This window comes from Ranitomeya variabilis, chromosome 3 (assembly GCF_051348905.1).
Source record: "Ranitomeya variabilis isolate aRanVar5 chromosome 3, aRanVar5.hap1, whole genome shotgun sequence".
Classification (NCBI taxonomy): Eukaryota; Metazoa; Chordata; class Amphibia; order Anura; family Dendrobatidae; genus Ranitomeya; species Ranitomeya variabilis.
The window spans coordinates 52,345,736-52,372,844 of record NC_135234.1 but is presented as its reverse complement, the minus strand read 5'-3'; the positions used below and the strand labels follow the sequence as shown (position 1 = coordinate 52,372,844).

Below are 27,109 nucleotides of genomic sequence, written 5' to 3'. Positions count from 1 at the left end.
TTGTTCATAAGAACCTGTACGTTGACTCTCGTATGTTGATTGTTGAATGCCTGCTGATTATCTATTGTATTAGCCCCTGTAGATTACTAGCATACTAACCTTGGAGGACAAATACCCAGGTTAAGTGAACGATTGATGTTAGTTAATTTGTTGGGTCAAATGATTAAGGGTGCTCAGTCACCTGAAACACGTCAATGTCGCATATCATGTAACTTACATTGCTGATTCTCTTTTATCCTGCATCGAGCACTTTTGGTGAATAAAGACTTTTGTTCACAAGTTCATTGAGTTGGATTTTTTCGTGTTTATTTAATTTGTTGAATACCTGCTTATTACATATTGTATCAGCCCTTCAGCTTATTAGACTACAAACCTTGGAGGACAAAATATGCATGTTAATTGAACAATTGTACGGTGAGGGATTACCTCCTCCCACCTTCCCCCAACCCTGAGGAAGAATGCCCTGAATAAAGAGCTGTGGAATTTAAAAGGCATCTGCCTGTTTCCAGTGTCCCTCTTCAGGACATCGGCCAAGGTGAGGAACCATGGCTTCATCTGGTGTAATATAGATCTGTTTCACTGCCCATCACTGTACCCATGACGACATTTGGAGAACCCAGGTTGGAACAATAAAGTCACTTGGCTACATATCTCACTGTATTCAGTCAGCATCCTAAGCTTGCCGCAACCTCCTCTTTGTGGGTGACTGCCAAAACAGTGTGCTACTGGTTGGGGTAGTTGGCACTGAATGTCCCGAAGCCTCAGATCTAATCCCTTGTCATTTGCACCATCTTGAGCATTTGCTGGGTCTGTACTATATGTTGTTGACTCTTGGTGACCCAATAAAGTATCACAGCAGTATGTTACGTTAACCCTGTGTTGTCTGCGTAGTATTCTGCCCATGGGGAGGGAGTATGGGCATTCAGTGGGATGTGCCCTGGTCCATGCGGTCTTTCTAAAGATAGTCAGGCCAGCAGAATAGAGCACTCACTGACCCTCGTGTCTCCACTAGGGTTGAGCGAAACGGGTCGATCATTTTCAAAAGTCGCCGACTTTTGGCTAAGTCGGCGTCTCATGAAACCCGATCCGACCCCTGTGCTTGTCGGCCATGCGGTACGCGACTTTCGCGCCAAAGTCGCGTTTCAATGACGCGAAAAGCGCCATTTCTCAGCCAATGAAGGTGAACGCAGAGTGTGGGCAGCGTGATGACATAGATCCTGGTCCCCACCATCTTAGAGAAGGGCATTGCAGTGATTGGCTTGCTGTCTGCGGCGTCACAGGGGCTATAAAGGGGCGTTCCCGCCGACCGCCATCTTACTGCTGCTGATCTGAGCTTAGGGAGAGGTTGCTGCCGCTTCGTCAGAAGCAGGGAGAGCGTTAGGCAGGGTCCACTAACCACCAAACCGCTTGTGCTGCAGCGATTTCCACTGTCCAACACCACCTTCGGTGTGCAGGGACTGTGGAAGCTATTTTTTTTTTTTTTTCCCCTCAGCGCTGTAGCTCATTGGGCTGCCCTAGAAGGCTCCGTGATAGCTGTATTGCTGTGTGTACGCCACTGTGGAAACCAACTGCTTTTTTCAAAGCACATATCCTCTTGTTCCTTCCTTTCTGCACAGCTATCTTTTTTGTTTGTCCACACTTTTTATTTAATTTGTGCATCAGTCCACTCCTATTGCTGCCTGCCATACCTGGCTTACATTACTGCAGGGAGATAGTAATTGTAGGACAGTTTTTTTTTTTTTTTTTTTGTGGGAGATTAAGATTGGCATTTCTGCTACAGTGCCATCCCTGTGTGTGCCATCTCTCACTGAGTGGGCCATAGAAAGCCTATTTATTTTTTCCGTGATTTGTGTTCTAAAATCTACCTCAACACAAAAACACTACATCAATCAGTGGGAGAAAAATATTGGCCTCAGTCAGGGCTTGTGTGCCACTGCTGTGTGTGCTATCTCTCATTCAGTGGGCTATAGCAAGCCTATTTTTTTTTTTTTTTTTTAATATTATTTGGTTTCTAAAGTCTCCCTGAAAAAAAAAAAAAACCTAAAAAAACAGTGGGAGAGTAATATTGCCCTTTCAGCTTGTGTGCCAGTCTTGACTCCTGGGTGTGCCACCTCTCTCCCTCTCATTCAGTGGGCCATAGAAAGCCTATTTATTTTTTTTAAAAAATATTATTGGGTTTCTAAAGTCTCCCTGAAAAAACAAAAAATACATAAAAAAACAGTGGGAGAGTAATATTGCCCTTTCAGCTTGTGTGCCAGTCTTGACTCCTGGGTGTGCCACCTCTCTCCCTTTCATTCAGTGGGCCATAGAAAGCCTATTTATTTTTTCCGTGATTTGTGTTCTAAATTCTACCTCAACACAAAAACACTACATCAATCAGTGGGAGAAAAATATTGGCCTCAGTCAGGGCTTGTGTGCCACTGCTGTGTGTGCTATCTCTCATTCAGTGGGCTATAGCAAGCCTATTTTTTTTTTTTTTTTTTTTTTTTTTAATATTATTTGGTTTCTAAAGTCTCCCTGAAAAAAAAAAAAAAACCTAAAAAAACAGTGGGAGAGTAATATTGCCCTTTCAGCTTGTGTGCCAGTCTTGACTCCTGGGTGTGCCACCTCTCTCCCTCTCATTCAGTGGGCCATAGAAAGCCTATTTATTTTTTTTTTTTAATATTATTTGGTTTCTAATTCTCCCTGAAAAAAAAAAAAAAACCTAAAAAAACAGTGGGAGAATAATATTGCCCTTTCAGCTTGTGTGCCAGTCTTGACTCCTGGGTGTGCCACCTCTCTCCCTCTCATTCAGCGGGCCATAGAAAGCCTATTTATTTTTTTTTAAAAATATTATTGGGTTTCTAAAGTCTCCCTGAAAAAACAAAAAATACATAAAAAAACAGTGGGAGAGTAATATTGCCCTTTCAGCTTGTGTGCCAGTCTTGACTCCTGGGTGTGCCACCTCTCTCCCTTTCATTCAGTGGGCCATAGAAAGCCTATTTATTTTTTTTTTTAAATATTATTGGGTTTCTAAAGTCTCCCTGAAAAAAAAAAAAAAACCTAAAAAAACAGTGGGAGAGTAATATTGCCCTTTCAGCTTGTGTGCCAGTCTTGACTCCTGGGTGTGCCACCTCTCTCCCTCTCATTCAGTGGGCCATAGAAAGCCTATTTATTTTTTTTTTTAAATATTATTGGGTTTCTAAAGTCTCCCTGAAAAAAAAAAAAAAAACCTAAAAAAACAGTGGGAGAGTAATATTGCCCTTTCAGCTTGTGTGCCAGTCTTGACTCCTGGGTGTGCCACCTCTCTCCCTCTCATTCAGTGGGCCATAGAAAGCCTATTTATTTTTTTTTTTAAATATTATTGGGTTTCTAAAGTCTCCCTGAAAAAACAAAAAATACATAAAAAAACAGTGGGAGAGTAATATTGCCCTTTCAGCTTGTGTGCCAGTCTTGACTCCTGGGTGTGCCACCTCTCTCCCTTTCATTCAGTGGGCCATAGAAAGCCTATTTATTTTTTCCGTGATTTGTGTTCTAAATTCTACCTCAACACAAAAACACTACATCAATCAGTGGGAGAAAAATATTGGCCTCAGTCAGGGCTTGTGTGCCACTGCTGTGTGTGCTATCTCTCATTCAGTGGGCTATAGCAAGCCTATTTTTTTTTTTTTTTTTTATATTATTTGGTTTCTAAAGTCTCCCTGAAAAAAAAAAAAAAACCTAAAAAAACAGTGGGAGAGTAATATTGCCCTTTCAGCTTGTGTGCCAGTCTTGACTCCTGGGTGTGCCACCTCTCTCCCTCTCATTCAGTGGGCCATAGAAAGCCTATTTATTTTTTTTTTTAAATATTATTGGGTTTCTAAAGTCTCCCTGAAAAAACAAAAAATACATAAAAAAACAGTGGGAGAGTAATATTGCCCTCTCAGCTTGTGTGCCAGTCTTGACTCCTGGGTGTGCCACCTCTCTCTCTCTAATTGTGGGCCATAGAAAGCCTTTTTTTTTTTTTTTTTTAATATTATTTGGTTTCTAAAGTCTCCCTGAGAAAAAAAAAAAAATAAATTAGGTGGGAGATTAATATTGACATTAGTGCTTGAGTGACAGTCCTGCGTGTGTGTCATCTCTGTGATTTTGTGCCACAGAAAACAGAGTGTGTAACATTGTGCCTGATTTTCCTTGTGGTCTCACCAACCTGTTAAGGGATATTGAAATCATACTGAAGTTATAGCTCACCGTGTAAGTTGTTTGACAGCAACAAATAAAGTTACTTTGGTTAAGATTTTAAAACAATGAGGAAGTCTGGTGCAAGAGGTCGTCGTGGGCGTTCATTGTCAGCTGGTAATGATGGTAGTGGTAGAGGAGCATCAGGTGGTCGTGGGGATAAAAATATTCCACCTAAGTCTGGAGCTGTGGAGCCAGTTTCGTCGTCAGGCTACACAAGGCCTCGAACGCTCTCTTTTCTGGGAGTAGGAAAACCGCTTTTAAAGGCGGAGCAGCAACAGCAAGTTTTGGCTTACATTGCAGACTCAGCCTCTAGCTCTTTTGCCTCCTCTTCCGAAACTGGTAAATGTAAAAGCAGCGCGTCGCTTGTGGATGTTCACGGTCAGGGACAAGTCGCTTCCTTGTCCTCCTCAGCAAAAACTACAACAAGAGAGAAGGATGCAGCAGGCGACACAACGGGTCACTCCATGGAGCTCTTTACACATACCGTCCCTGGCTTAGAAAGTGAAACATTTAACAGGCCATGCCCATTACAAGTATATTCTGACATGGAGTGCACTGATGCACAGCCACAGCCAGAGTACTATGCTGCTCCTTTGACTCAGACCACCACATTGCCCTCTCAGGGTACAGATCCACAATCAGACCCTGATGAGACTATGTTGCCCCGCCACGAACGCTATACCACCGACCGACACAGTGACACAGACGAAGTTGCACACGAGCTCGAAGAGGAGGTAATAGATGACCCAGTTATTGACCCCGATTGGCAGCCATTGGGGGAACAGGGTGCAGGCGGCAGTAGTTCAGAAGCGGAGGTGGAGGAGGGGCCGCAGCAGGCATCAACATCGCAACAGGTTACATCTGCCGGGCCCGTATCTGGCCCAAAACGCGTGTCAAAGCCAAAACCTGTTGGAGCACAGCGTTGCCATCCGGTTAAAGCTCAGTCTGCAATCCCTGAAAAGGGATCCGAGTCTAGGAAGAGTGCAGTCTGGCATTTTTTTAAACAACATCCAACTGATCAGCGCAAAGTCATCTGTCAAAAATGTTCAACTAGCTTAAGCAGAGGTCAGAATCTGAAAAGTCTAAATACTAGTTGCATGCATAGACACTTAACCACCATGCATTTTCAAGCCTGGACTAACTACCAAACGTCCCTCAAGGTTGTAGCACCCTCGGCCAATGAAGCTAGTCAGCAACGCAACATCCCTTCCGTCACTGTAAGGCCACCATTTTCCGCACCACAGGCAGTATCTGTGCAGGTTTCTTTGCCAGCCAAAAGCAGTCAGGGTCAGGGAATCACCAGTTTTGTAGGAGGAAATATTGCATCTAGGGCACCGGCGGAAACAATACCGTCTCCAACCGTCTCTCAGTCTGCCATGTACACCGGCACACCCGAAAGTTCCACGATCTCCAGCTCTCCAGTCCAGCTCACCCTACATGAGACTCTGGTTAGAAAAAGGAAGTACTTATCCTCGCATCCGCGTACACAGGGTTTTAACGCCCACATAGCTAGACTAATCTCGTTAGAGATGATGCCCTACCGGTTAGTTGAAAGCGAAGCTTTCAAAGCCCTGATGGAGTACGCTGAACCACGATACGAGCTACCCAGTCGACACTTTTTTTCCAGAAAAGCCATCCCAGCCCTGCACCAGCATGTTAAACAGCGCATCGTCCATGCACTCAGGCAATCTGTGAGTACAAAGGTGCACCTGACTACAGATGCATGGACCAGTAGGCATGGCCAGGGACGTTATGTGTCCATCACGGCACACTGGGTGAATGTGGTGGATGCAGGGTCCACAGGCGACATCAATTTAGGGACAGTTGTGCCTAGCCCACGGTCTAGGAAACAGTTGGCTGTAGGCGTTCGCACCCCCTCCTCCTCCTCCTCCTCGTCCTCCTGCAGAAGCTACAGCTCTTCCACAGAACGCAGTCTGCCAACCACTCCATCGGCAGATGACACTGTTGCACACCAGTTGTCCCATTATGGGCCAGCTACTGCCAAGCGTCAGCAGGCTGTATTGGCTATGAAGTGCTTGGGCGACAATAGACACACCGCGGAAGTTCTGTCCGAGTTCTTGCAACAAGAAACGCAGTCGTGGCTGGGCACAGTAGATCTTGAGGCAGGCAAGGTAGTGAGTGATAACGGAAGGAATTTCATGGCTGCCATCTCCCTTTCCCAACTGAAACACATTCCTTGCCTGGCTCACACCTTAAACCTGGTGGTGCAGTGCTTATTGAAAACTTATCCTGGGTTCTCCGACCTGCTCCTCAAAGTGCGTGCACTTTGCTCACATATCCGACGTTCGCCTGTACACGCCAGCCGTATGCAGACCTATCAGCGGTCTTTGAACCTTCCCCAGCATCGCCTAATCATAGACGTTGCAACAAGGTGGAACTCAACACTGCACATGCTTCAGAGACTGTGCGAACAGAGGCGTGCTGTTATTTATTTGTGGGAGGATACACGGGCAGGCAGTAGGATGGCAGACATGGAGTTGTCAGGTGTGCAGTGGTCTAAGATACAAGACATGTGTCAAGTCCTTCAGTGCTTTGAGGAATGCACACGGCTGGTTAGTGCAGACAACGCCGTAATAAGCATGAGCATCCCCCTAATGCGTCTGCTGATGCAAAGTTTGACGCACATAAAGGAGCAGGCGTCTGCACCAGAGGAAGAGGAAAGCCTTGATGACAGTCAGCCATTGTCTGGTCAGGGCAGTGTACAGGACGAGGTAGCGGGCGAAGAGGAGGTGGAGGACGAGGAGGATGATGGGGATGAGTATATTTTTAATGCCGAACCTTTCCCGGGGGCACAGGAATTTGGTTGCGTGTCACGGCCGGGTTCTGGTTTTTTGAGGGACACAAGTGACGTAGATTTGCCTGCAACTGCCCCTCAACCAATCACAACCGGAGATTTGACAACTGGAACTTTGGCCCACATGGCGGATTATGCCTTACGTATCCTAAAAAGGGACACACGCATTACGAAAATGATGAACGATGACGATTACTGGTTGGCCTGCCTCCTTGATCCACGCTATAAAGGCAAATTGCAAAATATTATGCCACATGAGAACTTGGAACTAATATTAGCAACCAAACAATCAACTCTTGTTGACCGTTTGCTTCAGGCATTCCCAGCACACAGCGCACGTGATCGTTCTCACACGAGCTCCAGGGGGCAGCAGACTAGGAGTGTTAGGGGTGCACACATCAGAAGTGGCATTGGACAGAGGGGTTTTCTGACCAGGTTGTGGAGTGATTTTGCTATGACCGCAGACAGGACAGGTACTGCTGCATCAATTGAAAGTGACAGGAGACAACATTTGTCCAGTATGGTTACTAACTATTTTTCATCCCTTATCGATGTTCTCCCTCAACCGTCATTCCCATTTGATTACTGGGCCTCCAAATTAGACACCTGGCCAGAATTGGCAGAATATGCATTGCAGGAGCTTGCTTGCCCGGCAGCAAGTGTCCTATCAGAAAGAGTATTCAGTGCTGCAGGTTCAATATTAACCGAAAAAAGGACTCGTCTGGCTACCCAAAATGTTGACGATCTAACATTCATTAAAATGAACCACAACTGGATTTCGAAATCTTTTGCCCCACCTTGCCCGGCCGACACCTAGCTTTCCTATGAAAAGCTCTTGCCTGTGAATTACTTTTCTAATGTCTAATTTGCTGCAGCTGATTGTACAGCATACGACATGTTTACACCTCCCTAAATGGCAAAACTCCCCACACGGGGCCGTGGTATCGCGACTTGGCGCAAGCACCCGTGAGACTGCTGTTTGTCTGAAGAGGTGGGTGTGCTCGCTTTTGGTTGACGGCATTGCTACTGGGTCCCTCATAGTACAATGTAGTGTCTCTGGCGGTGGTGGTGCGCACCCAACGTCAGACACACCGTTGTAACATGAGGGGCCCTGGGGCGGTCCCGCCGGCCTCAAGAGAGTTCCCCCCTACCCCAGCTCAAAATGTGCTCTACCACGTGCAAAATTATGTCGCACAGCTCCACCAATCTTTAGTCTATTCGCTGACATCATTCAATGTCTGGCACTGACAATACAAATTTGTAGACATCTATGATGCAACTTAAAGTAGTCTGTGTCTGTGTCCTATATTGGCACCATTAAATAGTTACTGCCAAATTACTATGTCAGAAACTCAGTAGATGAGCCCACCCCTGTACCTAAGTATGCCACCTTTTTTTTTTGTTTTGGTTGTTTTGCGAGACATTAACATCTATTTATATTTTGGGAGTACTGGGACAGACACTCCTTGCACTACTCCTCCACTCACCACCAAGCTGCCTGTGTATCCATGTAACCGCTGTAAAACTGCCATGAGCCTATTGTTTGTTATTTTAGGCCTTTGATAGCCTGTCTGCGGCCCCTACTTGCAATACTCCTCCACTGACCACCAAGCTGCCTGCCCGTGTATCCATGTAACCGCTGTGAAACTGCCATGAGCCTATTGTTTGTTATGTTAGGCCTTTGATAGCCTGTCTGCGGTCCCTACTTTAAATACTCCTCCACTGACCAGACCACTGCTGCCCGTGTACCCCTGGAACCAATTATAAAGTGCCTACAGCCAGCCCATTTTCTTATGTTAGGCCTTTGAAGCCTGTCTGCGGTCCCTACTTTAAATACTCCTCCACTGACCACCAAGCTGCCTGCCCGTGTATCCATGTAACCGCTGTAAAACTGCCATGAGCCTATTGTTTGTTATTTTAGGCCTTTGATAGCCTGTCTGCGGCCCCTACTTGCAATACTCCTCCACTGACCACAATGCTGCCTGGAGTGCCTGCCTGTGTATCCATGTAACCGATGTAAAACTGCCATGACTGCCTACTGTTTGTTATTTTAGGCCTTTGATAGCCTGTCTGCAGCCCCTACTTGCAATACTCCTCCACTGACCACCAAGCTGCCTGCCCGTGTATCCATGTAACCGCTGTGAAACTGCCATGAGCCTATTGTTTGTTATGTTAGGCCTTTGATAGCCTGTCTGCGGTCCCTACTTTAAATACTCCTCCACTGACCAGACCACTGCTGCCCGTGTACCCCTGGAACCAATTATAAAGTGCCTACAGCCAGCCCATTTTCTTATGTTAGGCCTTTGAAGCCTGTCTGCGGTCCCTACTTTAAATACTCCTCCACTGACCACCAAGCTGCCTGCCCGTGTATCCATGTAACCGCTGTAAAACTGCCATGAGCCTATTGTTTGTTATTTTAGGCCTTTGATAGCCTGTCTGCGGCCCCTACTTGCAATACTCCTCCACTGACCACAATGCTGCCTGGAGTGCCTGCCTGTGTATCCATGTAACCGATGTAAAACTGCCATGACTGCCTACTGTTTGTTATTTTAGGCCTTTGATAGCCTGTCTGCAGCCCCTACTTGCAATACTCCTCCACTGACCACCAAGCTGCCTGCCCGTGTATCCATGTAACCGCTGTGAAACTGCCATGAGCCTATTGTTTGTTATGTTAGGCCTTTGATAGCCTGTCTGCGGTCCCTACTTTAAATACTCCTCCACTGACCAGACCACTGCTGCCCGTGTACCCCTGGAACCAATTATAAAGTGCCTACAGCCAGCCCATTTTCTTATGTTAGGCCTTTGAAGCCTGTCTGCGGTCCCTACTTTAAATACTCCTCCACTGACCACCAAGCTGCCTGCCCGTGTATCCATGTAACCGCTGTAAAACTGCCATGAGCCTATTGTTTGTTATTTTAGGCCTTTGATAGCCTGTCTGCGGCCCCTACTTGCAATACTCCTCCACTGACCACAATGCTGCCTGGAGTGCCTGCCTGTGTATCCATGTAACCGATGTAAAACTGCCATGACTGCCTACTGTTTGTTATTTTAGGCCTTTGATAGCCTGTCTGCAGCCCCTACTTGCAATACTCCTCCACTGACCACCAAGCTGCCTGCCCGTGTATCCATGTAACCGCTGTGAAACTGCCATGAGCCTATTGTTTGTTATGTTAGGCCTTTGATAGCCTGTCTGCGGTCCCTACTTTAAATACTCCTCCACTGACCAGACCACTGCTGCCCGTGTACCCCTGGAACCAATTATAAAGTGCCTACAGCCAGCCCATTTTCTTATGTTAGGCCTTTGAAGCCTGTCTGCGGTCCCTACTTTAAATACTCCTCCACTGACCACCAAGCTGCCTGCCCGTGTATCCATGTAACCGCTGTAAAACTGCCATGAGCCTATTGTTTGTTATTTTAGGCCTTTGATAGCCTGTCTGCGGCCCCTACTTGCAATACTCCTCCACTGACCACAATGCTGCCTGGAGTGCCTGCCTGTGTATCCATGTAACCGATGTAAAACTGCCATGACTGCCTACTGTTTGTTATTTTAGGCCTTTGATAGCCTGTCTGCAGCCCCTACTTGCAATACTCCTCCACTGACCACACCAATGCTGCCCGTGTACCCCTGGAACCTATTTAAAAGTTCATAGAGCCTAGTTATATATTTTATTTACTATTAATAAGGCCATGATGGACTACGCTGTACCACGCTACAAGCTAACCAGTCGACACTTCTTTTGCGAGAAAAGCCATCCCAACCCTCCACCAGCATGTAGAAGACCGCATTGTCCATGCACTCTGGCAATCTGTGAGTACAAAGGTGCACCTGACAACAGACGCATGGACCTGTAGGCATGGCCACGGAAGATTACGTGTCCATTACGGCGCAATGGGTTAATGTGGTGGATGCATGGTCCACAGGGGACAGCCTACTAAGTCTGTCTGCAGTCCCTAATTCAAATTGTCCTCCACTGTCTAAATCGGAACTTCCACCTTCTGGCTTTCGGCCTATAGTATCAGAAATTAAACTGCATTTGGCCTTCAACTTTGGTTAGGGCCTACTAACGGCTTCTGCCCCTCCCTGGTGTTGCCCTCAACTAAATAAAGCTGAGCTTCAACCTTCCGGCTCTCATTATGTGGTTTAAAAAAAAAAAATGGTGGTTAGGGCCTACTAACGGCTTCTGCCCCTCCCTGGTGTTGCCCTCAACTAAATAAAGCTGAGCTTCAACCTTCTGCTCCAAATTACCATTTTAAAAAATGCAATAGGCTTTTCAGGCCTACTAAAGGTGTCTGTCTGTGTGCCCCTCCCTGGTGTTGTCCTCAACTAAATAAAGCTGAGCTTCAACCTTCCGGCTCTCATTATGTGGTTTTAAAAAAAAAAATGGTGGTTAGGGCCTACTAACGGCTTCTGCCCCTCCCTGGTGTTGTCCTCAACTAAATAAAGCTGAGCTTCAACCTTCCGGCTCTCATTATGTGGTTTTAAAAAAAAAAATGGTGGTTAGGGCCTACTAACGGCTTCTGCCCCTCCCTGGTGTTGTCCTCAACTAAATAAAGCTGAGCTTCAACCTTCCGGCTCTCATTATGTGGTTTTAAAAAAAAAATGGTGGTTAGGGCCTACTAACGGCTTCTGCCCCTCCCTGGTGTTGCCCTCAACTAAATAAAGCTGAGCTTCAACCTTCTGCTCCAAATTACCATTTTGAAAAATGCAATAGGCTTTTCAGGCCTACAAAAGGTGTCTGTCTGTGTGCCCCTCCCTGGTGTTGTCCTCAACTAAATAAAGCTGAGCTTCAACCTTCCGGCTCTCATTATGTGGTTTTAAAAAAAAAAATGGTGGTTAGGGCCTACTAACGGCTTCTGCCCCTCCCTGGTGTTGTCCTCAACTAAATAAAGCTGAGCTTCAACCTTCCGGCTCTCATTATGTGGTTTTAAAAAAAAAAATGGTGGTTAGGGCCTACTAACGGCTTCTGCCCCTCCCTGGTGTTGTCCTCAACTAAATAAAGCTGAGCTTCAACCTTCCGGCTCTCATTATGTGGTTTTAAAAAAAAAATGGTGGTTAGGGCCTACTAACGGCTTCTGCCCCTCCCTGGTGTTGCCCTCAACTAAATAAAGCTGAGCTTCAACCTTCTGCTCCAAATTACCATTTTAAAAAATGCAATAGGCTTTTCCGGCCTACTAAAGGTGTCTGCCCCTCCCTGGTGTTGTCCTCAACTGAACAAAGCTGAGCTTCAACCTTCCGGCTCTCATTATGTGGTTTTAAAAAAAAAATGGTGGTTAGGGCCTACTAACGGCTTCTGCCCCTCCCTGGTGTTGCCCTCAACTAAATAAAGCTGAGCTTCAACCTTCTGCTCCAAATTACCATTTTGAAAAATGCAATAGGCTTTTCAGGCCTACTAAAGGTGTCTGTCTGTGTGCCCCTCCCTGGTGTTGTCCTCAACTAAATAAAGCTGAGCTTCAACCTTCCGGCTCTCATTATGTGGTTTAAAAAAAAAAAAAATGGTGGTTAGGGCCTACTAACGGCTTCTGCCCCTCCCTGGTGTTGCCCTCAAGTAAATAAAGCTGAGCTTCAACCTTCTGCTCCAAATTACCATTTTAAAAAATGCAATAGGCTTTTCAGGCCTACTAAAGGTGTCTGTCTGTGTGCCCCTCCCTGGTGTTGTCCTCAACTAAATAAAGCTGAGCTTCAACCTTCCGGCTCTCATTATGTGGTTTTAAAAAAAAAAATGGTGGTTAGGGCCTACTAACGGCTTCTGCCCCTCCCTGGTGTTGCCCTCAACTAAATAAAGCTGAGCTTCAACCTTCTGCTCCAAATTACCATTTTAAAAAATGCAATAGGCTTTTCAGGCCTACTAAAGGTGTCTGTCTGTGTGCCCCTCCCTGGTGTTGTCCTCAACTAAATAAAGCTGAGCTTCAACCTTCCGGCTCTCATTATGTGGTTTAAAAAAAAAAAATGGTGGTTAGGGCCTACTAACGGCTTCTGCCCCTCCCTGGTGTTGCCCTCAACTAAATAAAGCTGAGCTTCAACCTTCTGCTCCAAATTACCATTTTAAAAAATGCAATAGGCTTTTCCGGCCTACTAAAGGTGTCTGCCCCTCCCTGGTGTTGTCCTCAACTGAACAAAGCTGAGCTTCAACCTTCCGGCTCTCATTATGTGGTTTTAAAAAAAAAATGGTGGTTAGGGCCTACTAACGGCTTCTGCCCCTCCCTGGTGTTGCCCTCAACTAAATAAAGCTGAGCTTCAACCTTCTGCTCCAAATTACCATTTTGAAAAATGCAATAGGCTTTTCAGGCCTACTAAAGGTGTCTGTCTGTGTGCCCCTCCCTGGTGTTGCCCTCAACTAAATAAAGCTGAGCTTCAACCTTCTGCTCCAAATTACCATTTTAAAAAATGCAATAGGCTTTTCAGGCCTACTAAAGGTGTCTGTCTGTGTGCCCCTCCCTGGTGTTGTCCTCAACTAAATAAAGCTGAGCTTCAACCTTCCGGCTCTCATTATGTGGTTTTAAAAAAAAAAATGGTGGTTAGGGCCTACTAACGGCTTCTGCCCCTCCCTGGTGTTGTCCTCAACTAAATAAAGCTGAGCTTCAACCTTCCGGCTCTCATTATGTGGTTTTAAAAAAAAAAATGGTGGTTAGGGCCTACTAACGGCTTCTGCCCCTCCCTGGTGTTGTCCTCAACTAAATAAAGCTGAGCTTCAACCTTCCGGCTCTCATTATGTGGTTTTAAAAAAAAAATGGTGGTTAGGGCCTACTAACGGCTTCTGCCCCTCCCTGGTGTTGCCCTCAACTAAATAAAGCTGAGCTTCAACCTTCTGCTCCAAATTACCATTTTGAAAAATGCAATAGGCTTTTCAGGCCTACTAAAGGTGTCTGTCTGTGTGCCCCTCCCTGGTGTTGTCCTCAACTAAATAAAGCTGAGCTTCAACCTTCCGGCTCTCATTATGTGGTTTAAAAAAAAAAAATGGTGGTTAGGGCCTACTAACGGCTTCTGCCCCTCCCTGGTGTTGCCCTCAAGTAAATAAAGCTGAGCTTCAACCTTCTGCTCCAAATTACCATTTTAAAAAATGCAATAGGCTTTTCAGGCCTACTAAAGGTGTCTGTCTGTGTGCCCCTCCCTGGTGTTGTCCTCAACTAAATAAAGCTGAGCTTCAACCTTCCGGCTCTCATTATGTGGTTTTAAAAAAAAAAATGGTGGTTAGGGCCTACTAACGGCTTCTGCCCCTCCCTGGTGTTGCCCTCAACTAAATAAAGCTGAGCTTCAACCTTCTGCTCCAAATTACCATTTTAAAAAATGCAATAGGCTTTTCAGGCCTACTAAAGGTGTCTGTCTGTGTGCCCCTCCCTGGTGTTGTCCTCAACTAAATAAAGCTGAGCTTCAACCTTCCGGCTCTCATTATGTGGTTTAAAAAAAAAAAATGGTGGTTAGGGCCTACTAACGGCTTCTGCCCCTCCCTGGTGTTGCCCTCAACTAAATAAAGCTGAGCTTCAACCTTCTGCTCCAAATTACCATTTTAAAAAATGCAATAGGCTTTTCCGGCCTACTAAAGGTGTCTGCCCCTCCCTGGTGTTGTCCTCAACTGAACAAAGCTGAGCTTCAACCTTCCGGCTCTCATTATGTGGTTTTAAAAAAAAAATGGTGGTTAGGGCCTACTAACGGCTTCTGCCCCTCCCTGGTGTTGCCCTCAACTAAATAAAGCTGAGCTTCAACCTTCTGCTCCAAATTACCATTTTGAAAAATGCAATAGGCTTTTCAGGCCTACTAAAGGTGTCTGTCTGTGTGCCCCTCCCTGGTGTTGTCCTCAACTAAATAAAGCTGAGCTTCAACCTTCCGGCTCTCATTATGTGGTTTAAAAAAAAAAAATGGTGGTTAGGGCCTACTAACGGCTTCTGCCCCTCCCTGGTGTTGCCCTCAAGTAAATAAAGCTGAGCTTCAACCTTCTGCTCCAAATTACCATTTTAAAAAATGCAATAGGCTTTTCCGGCCTACTAAAGGTGTCTGCCCCTCCCTGGTGTTGTCCTCAACTGAACAAAGCTGAGCTTCCACATTCTGGCTTTCGCCCTATACTATCAGATATTAAACTGCATTTGGCCTACTAGTGTGGTTAGGCCCTTGAAACAGTGTCTGCTGCTCTTGGGTTTGCTACTCCACTGAACAAAGCAATGCCGCCTGTTTAGTCCTGTTACCAATTTTGAACTGCATGTAGCCTACTTTATTCTTTGGCCCTATATCTGTTTCCTCCTCATCCTGCCCATTGCCCAGCCACTGCTAAATGAGTCTGCTGGTACATTGACCTAGACCACTACATTCCCCTTGTACTCTACACAGCCAGAATCTGTCCCTGCTGAAAGTAAGGTTCCCCTTCCCGCATGTTATACCACCTTACACAGGGACAAAGAGGAAGGTGCAGATGAAAGTGCAGGTTCCTTCATCAGGTGGGGGGGCATACTCGTTGGCGACGTCACTGGCACAGGGCCCCTCAGAGTACGCAAAAGTGTCGCTGCTGGTGGGAGGCGCCCCCGCCATGCAAACACACCGCCGTACTTTGAGGGGCCCTGTGCCAGTGGCAATGCGAACGAGTGGGCCCCCCCCCTGCTTGCTCAGGATCACAGCACTTGCAACTTTTAAATACTTACCTTTCCCTGCAACACCGCCGTGACGTAGTCCGCATTTCCTGGGCCCACGAAAAACTTGAGCCAGCCCTACTCCCCCCACAACTTTCACCCAATTCCCTATGCCCAACTATTATTATACAGTTAATTAAGATTGGCAAGCTTCAGAAACAAGAATGGATGTTTTTGGCATTAAAATGGGCACTGTAGGTGTTTTCCTGGCCTCCACTCACTGCCGACTATGCTTCCCCATTGACTTGCATTGGGTTTCGTGTTTCGGTCGATCCCCGACTTTTAGCGATAATCGGCCGACTGCACTCGACTCGACTCTGGACAAAATCGGGTTTCCCAAAACCCTACTCGATCTTAAAAAAATGAAAGTCGCTCAACCCTAGTCTCCACATCTACCTCTTGTGGTCTGGCATTTCACAGTCTGACTGCTCCAACTGTAAAGAACCCTTCCTACTTATCTGCTGGAATCGCTTTTCCTCTACATGTAATGAGTGCCCCTTTGTAAATTTCTTGGAAGGGATAAGTCATGTGCCAGTCGATTGTATTGACCAAAAATGTATCTATACATATAAATGAGATTGCATCTTTTTTCTAAGCTAAACAATCCCTATTTCCCTAACCTCTCATCACATGAGAGGCCTTCCATCATATGTAATGACCTACTTGCCACCTTTGAACTTACTCTAACTTCCAATATCTTTTTTAAAATGTGGTGCTAAAAACTGGATCCTACATTCAAGATGTGGCCTTACGAATAAGTTATAGAGGGATAAAATATTTTGGGATTGTAGGATCTTATCTCTCTTTTTATACACCCTAAAATCTTGTTTGCGTTTCCCGCTGCAGCTTGACATTGAGTACTGCTGCTCAGCTTACTGATGACCAGAATGCTCCAGTCCTTCTCTTGTTGATATAGTCCCATTTAATGTATATGAGTTAATATGATTACTGTGGTCACAGTGCATTACTTTACATTTATCAACAATAACCCCTCAGCACTGACATACCATTACGTCTTTGAGCATGTCAGGGACTTCTGAGTGCGCTCAGAAGCAGAGCCCACTCCAGAGACAACAGATGCCGGCTATATTATATAGCGGACATCTGTCTGTAATGGCAGCGATTGGCATTCCCACAGATCATTGCTATTAACTGCTTAAATGCCAATGTCAATCACTGATCCAGCCTGGAGGTTGGTTGGGATGCCCATGAGCTCCCCTGCAAGATGACCACAGGGAGCCAAAAGGTAACCGTCATGTGATTGCTTCTACGATGCCAAGCCTGTGGCTCAGCTTCATAGAAGACGCTGCTTTTCACTATATTCAGCAATACTGTGGTATTGCTATATATTGTACAGTCACGTAGACGATTGCAAGTTCAAGTCCCCAAAGGGAACTAGTAAAAAATAGAGAATTGAGAATCAGTATCATTTACTGTACAATCAACATTGTAAAAATATAACCGAAAACACATTGTCAATATTGCTTTATTTTACCACACTTGGATTTTTGAGGAACCATTTTCCCTTAGTCTATATGGTGTCAGAGGGTCACTGGCGCTGTGTGTGAGGGGAGATATGTGTCACAAAGGTTACTATCTTCTGTGGTGTGAAACCCAGAAGATTCTCCCCAGCATGTTATGTGCTAAGGGGTTAATCGACCATGACAGGGTTGGGTTTCTTGTGAGTGGCTGTAAGAGATGGGTGGGACAGCCACTCACCATATCTCCTCCCCAAGGGTGTGGTTAGAGAAGTTAAATGTCCAGCAACTGTATTTTTTTATCTGCTGTGTGTTTGGAGACAGTGAAGTCTCCAGGTGGTAGCTCCAGTGGGAGTTGGAGTGTACTGTATCCTGAGCGGGCGAATCCTGCAGATACACGGACTGTGCTACAAGTTATCTTTTGTTTTGCTGTTATGCCAGAAAGGCCATGTTTATTTTGTTAAATCCTGCCATGGTTTATGCTGTTTAATAAACCAGCAAAAGATTAACCTAAGCAGTACTCCTGTGTCTACCTCTGAGAGCAGCTGAGTGAGTTAACCTACACATTGGTAATATGAATGGTGTAATTCAGAACAACATCTTGTCACGCTAAAAAATAAGCCTTACTGCTCCTGGTACAGATCTTTGCGGACCCCACTGCTCCTGGTATCCTTGTGGTCCACACTGCTCCTGGTATCCTTGTGGTCCCCACTGGTCCTTGTGCAGATACTTATGGTCCCCACTGCTCCTGGTGCAGATAAATTGTCCTTACTGCTCTTTATGCAGATAGTTGTGGCCTCCACTGCCACTGGTATCCTTGTATTCCCCACTGCTCCTGATGGAGATACTTGTGGTCCTCATTGCTCCTGGTGGTGGTCCCTACTGCTCCTGATGCAGACACTTGTTGTCCCCACTGCTCCTGGTGTTGGTCCCCACTGCTCCTGGTGCAGATATTTGTGGTCCCCACTGCTCCTGGTGCAGATATTTGTGGTCCCTACTGCTCCTGGTGCAAATACCTGTTGTCCCCACTTCTCCTGGTGCAGATACTTGTGGTCCCCACTGCTCCTGATGCAGATACTTGTGGTCCCCACTGCACCTGGTACAGATACTTGTGGCCCCTACTGCTATTGGTGCAGATTCTTGTGGTACCCACTGCTCCTCATGCAGATACTTGTGGTCCCCATTGCTCCTGGTGCAGATAATTGTCCTCACTGCTCTTTATGCAGATAGTTGTGGCCCACACTGCCACTGGTATCCTTGTATTCCCCACTGCACCTGGTGCAGATACTTGTGGTCCCTACTGCTCCTGATGCAGATGTAAGGAGGTGAAGCGTAAGAAGAGTCCGGGGGCGGTTACCTTCTCGGCTCCGTGCCTGGAACCATTGAGCTGTGCTACAGGTTCCCCAGGGGGCAGACTTAGAGACTGGGACAGGAAGGAAGCCGGGCAGAGAGCGGGAAAGGTGTGCGTGCAAGGGTCAGAGCAGCGTGAGCAGCGGTCAGAGCAGGACGCAGCTGCAATCCGGGAAAGAGGGAGAGCTCTCGGTCAGAGGACAAATACAGGGAGATTGCCCCAAAAGACTGCATCTTCTAAGTACATAAAGAAGACTCTGCTGTGACTGGAGAGGGGCGCCTTGACACCTGTGCGGAGACAGTGGCCCATGCAGAGACTGTGACCCATGGTATCAGTGCAGAGCCCTTGATTGCTGCTGAGAGACTTATTAATAGACTGACCATCGTTTTCCCGGGATAGGCTGTGCTGCAAAAGTTAAAGACTCAGAGCCGGTGTATACCACATTAGCTCTCGAAACCCCAGGCAGCAGGCTCCTACAGACTACTCAGCCCACGGACAACAGAGGGACGACATGTGCCGCTGTATCTCGGCGCCTTCGTTGGAGAAGATGACTCTTCAAGCAAGTCCTCAGCAGACTGATAAGTGTTTTTTTTCCAAAGAAATTCCGTTTTCTATTGTCACACTGTTTGACTCCCATATTTTTGCACTGTTATATTGTTAAGGTACCTTCACACGAAACGACTTTACAACGAGAACGACAACGATCCGTGACGTTGCAGCGTCCTGGATAGCGATATCGTTGTGTTTGACACGCAGCAGCGATCTGGATCCTGCTGTGATATCGCTGGTCGGAGCTAGAAGTCCAGAACTTTATTTGGTCGTCAGATCGGCGTGTATCGTCGTGTTTGACAGCAAAAGCAACGATGCCAGCAATGTTAAACATGGAGCTAACGACCTGTGAGAACGATAAGTGCGTCACCGCTACGTCACAGGATCGCTCCTGCGTCGTTCTGGAGCTGCTGTGTTTGACATCTCTACAGCGATGTAAACAGCGACGCTGCAGCGATCAGATCGTTGTCGTTCTCGTTGTAGAGTCGTTTCGTGTGAAGGTACCTTTAGTTATATTCCACTTCTTCCTCCCTGCGAGGAGAACCTGATTCCTGTTAATAAACCCCTCAACTGTTGGTCTGTCTGTTCCGTGGTGACACACTCAGTACATGCATACTATTACAATACTATTACACAGACACTTGTTATCCCCCCTGATCCTGGTGCAGATACTTGTGGTCCCCACTTCTCCTGGTGCAGATACTTGTGGTCCCCACTGATGCCTTTATCCCATTTAGATAATGTGCCATTTACAATGACTTTTTGTTTCCTGTCCCTTGACCAGTTTTTTACCTATGGTGCATGCAGTGTCCACTAGTCCTGGCTTCTGGAGATTCAGTGTAAGGCTGTTGTGTGGTCCAGTATCATATGCCTTTGTAGAGCCAATATATGTCACATCAGCTTCATGGCCATCATCCAGACTTAGAAACCCAACATGTTGATTAGATACCACTTATCTTTCATGAATCCATGGTCGTTGTCAGTTATTATATTATTCTCTGCAATATATCTCTGCAGGTCAACTCTTATAAAGGCTTAAAAAATGTTGCACACTACTGATGTCAGACTTACCGGATGATAGTTGCCTGGATCCGTCTTATATTTCTTAAGTAAACAAAAAGTAAGCGTCACACGGCTATGTGACGACACAAAAATAAAAAGTTGTGTCTCTTGGAAGAAGGTGAGGAGAAAACGAATGTACAAAAATGAAAAATCGCCAGGGGTCAATAAAATTCAGGTAGCTCAAAGATTGAGGCTACGACAACATTGATCTTCTCATGCTGCCGAATACATACTATCTAACATGATTTGTGCAAAAAACATAGAAAAAGTCTACTTTTTAAGATTACGAATCTGGAGATAAGATGCTGGTGGGGGACACTGCTCAATAATCTCCATCTCACACCAGACACTTATCTCTACTAAGTATCAAAAACCCAAAAAAGTTGTGAGTTTCTTTTTAGACTTTTGCTTCTTGCTGATGTTTTTTCTCCCAAATTCATCAAAATAACACTTGCAAATCATGAATTTTGTGCAAAGTCCAACATATTCTTTTTTTGTCTTGAACTGATTTTGCAACAGTTTAACGGGAAACGTTGCACGTTTCGCAAAATGTTGCAATAAAGTGCCAAAAAAACCTCTTACATTCATAAAATCATTCTTGCAGGGAACTGAAATAGAGTTTTGCTAAATTTTTTGACTTTTAAAAAAAAGTAAAGAAAAAAAAATCACATTTCATAAATCTGGAAAACATCTAGAAAATTAGCTAAATCATGAAAGACATCTTGAAAAAAAGGTGCAAATCGTTTGATGAATTTGCTGCAAATCAAGAAGTCCCCAACTGAAAAATATTTATGACAAAACACTGACAGTAATGCAATGATTAATTGGTGCTAGTGACCCTGATTCCAGCAATGTTTCACTTACTAGATTGTGTGTTGTTATTTCTATAAAATCAGTGTTTTATCAGCAGGAGATTATCACTACAGCACTAGCTGCCTCTTGGCTCCTGGTCTATGTATTCTATGTAACCCCGCCCCCACTACTGATTAGCAGCTTTCTGACAATGTATATGGTACAGAGAAAGCAGCCAATCAGTGGTGTGGGTGGGTTATACAGAGCTCAGCATTCCGAACTCTGCTAGATCTGCAGCAGAGAAAACGGGGATTGTAAAAAAATGAACATATGCGGAACTGAAAATGACACACCTTTGGAATTAAGCTTTCAGCCCCTACATCATGCTGCTCTCAGATTACATAGTAAAAACCTGTTGACAGATTACCACAATATAATTTGTTATTGTACATCAAATATATGTGAAGAAATATTTTAAAACACTGGTGCTTTACCTAATACACTGGAGGATATAGATAGCTGCTGGTAGGGAAAACGGTTCTGTGTGCTGATCCATCAATGAATGAATAACTGGACGTGTGCTCGCTACCGCACTGAGACAGATCGACTGCTGCCAAAAGGATGAAATTGAAAAACTGATTAAAGTGCCAGTATCGACATATAGTACATCTAGACTAGCCTACAGACAGACTAACCATCATGTGCAGTTATCTTGGATCTTATGTGTTGTCTGCCGTGTTTATTTAAATAGCTTAAATGCAATACCACAGGGAACAACCAGGGTGTCAAATACACATTGGAATGGAGGGTTATGATACTGATAATAATTCCACATAAAGGATAAATAAGGGGTCAATGAATCTTAGATTTTTTATTTACAAAAAATATTTATAGCTACAAAAATGGGGTACAGCCATGGGGACGCAATTTGCCCCAAGCTACAAAATCTATAAGTAGGAAAATGAAAGGACTCAACGATCTACTCTGAAGGCTGTTTACGGAATGGGCTAATATTATTGTGATGTTTTATTGATGATATTTTGTTTATTTGGGGTAGTTTGGAGAACTTTAATTAGTTCCTCAATTTCATCCTTTTGTCAGCAGTCTATTTGTCCAGCGCCGTAACAAGCGCACATATCCAGATATACTTTTAAAGATAATAATAACTTTTATCAACCACTGTTTGGTAACATTAAGACCCTGGAAAAAGGGTTAAAAAAAAGCTTTGAGATGACTTACCCAAGCATACGGAAGATGTGTGTCAGTGAAGGAGCATGGGATTTGGGCCTGGTGGTTACAACAAATGCAGGTTTCCCATTCTTCTATGTGTGATGTTGAGAAAATCAAAGGATCAAAGTGATCAGGAAAGGATTTCCAGTCAGTGAAGTAGTAAGAATGGTTCTCTAGAGATGGGGCCATACTTTTTGGAGGGTTCCATTTGAGGCTGATAGACTTGTCTAACGAAGTGCCATTGTGCTCTGTATATTGCTCTGGTTCTTGTCTGTTTTTGACCATTTTTTTGTCTTGGGATTTCGATAGCTTCATGCATGTTACTAATGTCTCTTCTTCCTCTTCTTCAATGTCCTGGGTAGGAGCTGTGAATGAAACATTGAACCCATGATTATAAGTCTATAATTCGGATTCTTCCTGGCAGTAAAACTAAACAAAGCAAAAATGAAATAATGTTCGAAATATGTTGACAATTTTGGAAATTGAAGTTGTGTCATAGATGTAATAGTTCTGCAGTTTTACCATGACTTTTGTACCAATGCAGTTTGCCACGTACTGAGTGTATCACAGTTCTCTCAGGCTCCTATATAAAACTACAAGCAAAGATATTAAAAATCATTAATGTGGCTCAGTGGTTAGTACTGTCGCTTTGCATCACTGGGGCCTTAGGATCCCATCCCACCAAGGACAATATCTGCAAGGAGTTTGTATGTTCTCCCCGTGTTTGCGTGAGTTTCCTCCTGGTTCTCCGATTTCCTACCACATTCCAAAGATATACTGATAGGGATTCTAGATTGTGAGCTCCAATGAGGACAGAGATGATAATGAACGTGAAGTGCTGCTGAAATTAATGCCGCCATGTAAGCAAGTAAAATAAATTAAACATTGATACATACCGTAAATGATATTGGCAAATTGTTGATTTCTTATAATAAAAAAATATTTATTTGCTAAAACCAGAATCCGCCTTTTAATTTACAAAAAAATTTGAAAACATCCTCACCAATCTTTCCCCTACATTTCTGCTGTTACTTTGATCCCATTTAGTTTTATGCTGTATTTAAAATTAAAGAAAATATTTAAAGAAATCTTATTTGTGTCCCTTAATCTCAGCCACGTCCCCACTCATTTTCTCAATCTTTTTACTAGCTGTAAAATGTCATTAGCTGCAGCAGGAGCCTCCCCCCATTGCCCTGTGCTGTGCTACATACAGAATGTTAAAGAATAACGGTCATTTACATCTTTTTTGCATAATTAATAGTACACAAACGTTGTAATATCACTTATTAGAGAAATCTTCTTTTTCTGAACAGAACTTTTATTATTTATTATTCAAGTTCTCAATTCATGGGTCAAATCTGTCTTCAGCTAATACAGACTTTCCATTACTGAGACAGGAGATAACAGTTGGTGCTTTTAAAGTTTTATGGAATGTGCAGCAGAATATCTGTGTCTGCCTCTAGCTCCGCCCCTCTCCATAGAACTGCGGAGGTCAGTTCCGCTTTGATGTGAGCTCTGGCGGTGAGCCCGCATCAAAGTCAGGACATGTCAGCTGTTTTGTACAGCTGACATGTGCCCGCAATAGCCGCGGGTGTAATCGCTATTCACCCGCCGCTATTAACTAGTTAAATGCCGCTGTCAAACGCTGACAGCCATCGGGTTGGAAATGCGCACATCGCCGACCCCGTCACATGATGCGTCGGCATAGCAACCAGAGGTCTCCTTGAGACCTCTATGGTTGCTGATGCCGGCTTGCTGTGAGCGCCACCCTGTGGTCAGCGCTCATAGCAAGCCTGTAATTAAGCTACATAGGAGCGATCTGATGATCGCTGCTATGTGGCAGAGCCGATCAGGCTATGCCAGCTTCTAGCCTCCCATGGAGGCTATTGAAGCATGGCAAAAGTAAAAAAAAAAAGTTTAAAAAAATATGAAAAAAATAAAAAAATATAAAAGTTTCAATCACCCCCCTTTCGCCCCATTCAAAATAAAACAATAAAAAAAAAATCAAACCTACACATGTTTGGTATCGCCGTGTTCAGAATCGGCCAATCTATCAATAAAAAAAAAACATTAATCTGATCACTAAACAGCATAGCAAGAAAAAAATTACTCCAGAATTACGTTTTTTTGGTCGCAGTGACATTGCATTAAAATGCAATAACGGGCGATCAAAAGATTGTATCTGCACCAAAATGGTATCATTAAATACATCAGCTCAGCACGCAAAAAATAAGCCCTCACCTGACCCCAGATCACGAAAAATGTAGACGCTACGGGTAACGGAAAATTGCGCCTTTTTTTTTTCTTTTTTTTTTAAGCAAAGTTTTGAATTTTTTTCATCACTTACCGTAGATAAAACGTTACCTAGACATGTTTGATGTCTATGAACTCATAATGACCTGGAGAATCAAAATAGCAGGTCAGTTTTAGCATTTAGTGAACCTAGCAAAAAAGCCAAACAAAAACAGTGTGGGATTGCACTTTTTTTTGCAATTTCACCTCACTTGGAATTTTTTTACCGTTGTCTAGTACATGACATGCTAAAACCAATGATGTCGTTCAAAAGTACAACTCGTCCCGCAAAAAATAAGCCCTCACATGGCCATATTGACAGAAAAATAAAAAAGTTATGGCTCTGGGAAGGAGGGGAGCGAAAAACGAGAACGCAAAAACGGAAAAGAGCCGCGGCATGAAGGGGTTATAAGCACCAACTGTCATCTCCTATCTCAGTAATGGGAAAATCACTGAATGCAGATTTTACTCGAAAAGAAGAAAGGAGCAGATTTCTCTGATAAAATCTATTACAAAGTTGTTTATTTTCATGTAATGTTTCCTTGTAAAAGCGTACAGTTATATGAAAAAGTTTGGGCACCCCTGTTAATCTTAAGCTTAATGTTTTATAAAATTGTTTTTTTGCAACAGCTATTTCAGTTTCATATATCTAATAAACCTCATTTCAAGGCAGAAACATTACTGTGTCCAACAGTTATTAGATATATGAAACTGAAATAGCTGTTGCAAAAAAAAAACAATTTTTATAAAACATTAAGCTTAAGATTAATAAGGGTGCCCAAACTTTTTCATATAACTGTAATTGTGCATTGCGCCATCCATGCATACATTTCTATGGATGAGCTACATGTATAAAGATATCTGTAGCACCCCACCGCAGCCGTGTACACAGACCTGGTAAGTGGTAACACATACCGATACGTCTCGTGTCCCTCCTGTAGTGCTAGTATTTTTATACTCTGCTTCCCCAGTAAGGCTCCAATCACAGACTATATGCGTTCATTTCTATGCTATATACTAAGCCTAGAATATCTATACTTTTGGAATATGGACTAAAATCCTATGCTAAGAATGCGAGGGTAAGCTGAAGACAGTGCTGCCAGGAATAATGTATAGGTGCAGGTTAGATCTGTATGTATGACATGAGATCTTACACTGTAGCAGAGAGTGTCTCACGTCATCATTGGCCTTTTTATTTCGGACTATCTTCTGCAATCTTTTTAATGTCCCCATCGACTCGGATTTGCTGTCATCCATCTCCTGTAAAAAAAAAAAAAAAAAAAAAAAAGAAAAACAAGCAACGTGAGGGCACTTTATATCTATGGAGTATTTTGCACTCATTAAAGGGGACATCTCTATCTCAGATAAATATGGCATATCCATAAGACTTAGGCCGGTCTCACATTTGCGGTTGTGTCCGCAGCGTTTGTGCTGCAATTATCCGCATGTGTTGTGTTTTCCTATCTTTAACATTAGGGACGCATGTGTCTTCGATTGGTTGCGTTTTGCCGCGTTTGACGACGCATGCGTCGTTTCGTCGTCTGCGGTTTGGCGCGGTAAACGCTACATGTAGTAATTTTAGAGGCGTCAATTTGCCGCCTAGAAATGTATGCAGTTGTTAGCGCAAGGAATGCGGCAAAGAAACGCATTACTATCTATGGGAACGCATGCGTACACATTTGTTTGCGTACGCATGCGTTTGATGCGCTTGCGTACTTCGGACAGCGCATGCCCATTAAAGACACACCCTCCTGGAAATATCAAACGCATGTGCATAAAAAGCGCAAACGCATGTAAAAACGCATGCAAACGCTGCGTTTTTTTTAACCATCATGTGTAAGCTTATGCGGATAAAAAACGCTGCGTTTAAAGACGTTTGCATGCGTTTGCGGTTGCGGATGATACGCTGTGGACTTAACCACAAATGTGAAAGTAGCCTTAGGCTGGGGTCACACCACCGTATTTTCTCTCATCCGAGATAATCTGTCCGATTATGCTAAACACGCTATGATCAGAGTGTGATCACGGTGTATTCAGATTCCCACAGATGAGAAAATGGATACAAAAAAGTCTCCATCTTCTCCATTGTGTCAGTCCGTGAAAATCGGACTGCACTCAGATGTCATCTGACTGCACCTATGTTGTGTACCCAAGGTTAATAAAGAATGGAGAGTTTTTATGTACATGAGCATGGCTCCCTCCATTGTGTACAATATGCATTATGGAAACAGCCAGGCTAAATTCATACTACGAGTGTGGTGGCCTGCGGCAAGGGATCCGTACTCTTGTCAGATATTTATGTCATTCTGCATCCCTTTGAGCTTTCATAGCCACCAGATTGACCATCGATAAGGGGCAACCTATATTTAAGGGTATGTTTACTTTTTTTTTACTGCATAGGAAAGTGAAATACCTTTTTTATCATACTTTATTTTTTTTACTATGCGAGTCAATGGCTGACATATCTCACCTAATGCCTATGCAGAGGCATTCATCGAGGCTTCTGTTTGACGTATAAACATGTAAAAAGCCCAACATATACAAAAAACGAATGTGAACAAAGCTTTCAATGTAAAACCTGTGATGCTAGCATAAATTTATCTGCAGTTTAGAGGGTTGTGTGACTTGAAGCCCATCGGATGATGCTGCAATATACCTGACTAATGACTACTGCAGCAAGCAATTGGCTGCCAATGTCACATATGGCATGCAATAAGTCACAAA

The 27,109-nt window shown here is 44.3% G+C and overlaps 1 protein-coding gene across 1 annotated transcript in view; it reads right to left on the bottom strand.

Moving 5' to 3' along the window:
• The window catches only part of SAMSN1 (SAM domain, SH3 domain and nuclear localization signals 1), a 166,781-nt gene that overhangs the window by 79,902 nt on the left and 59,770 nt on the right, over positions 1-27,109 (bottom strand). Inside the window, exons 8-9 of the mRNA XM_077294039.1 lie at positions 25,540-25,645; positions 22,103-22,458 (exon numbers count right to left, since the gene is read on the bottom strand). Of these exons, the coding sequence (XP_077150154.1) occupies positions 22,103-22,458; positions 25,540-25,645 (462 nt within the window). The remainder of the gene's footprint in view (positions 1-22,102; positions 22,459-25,539; positions 25,646-27,109) is intronic.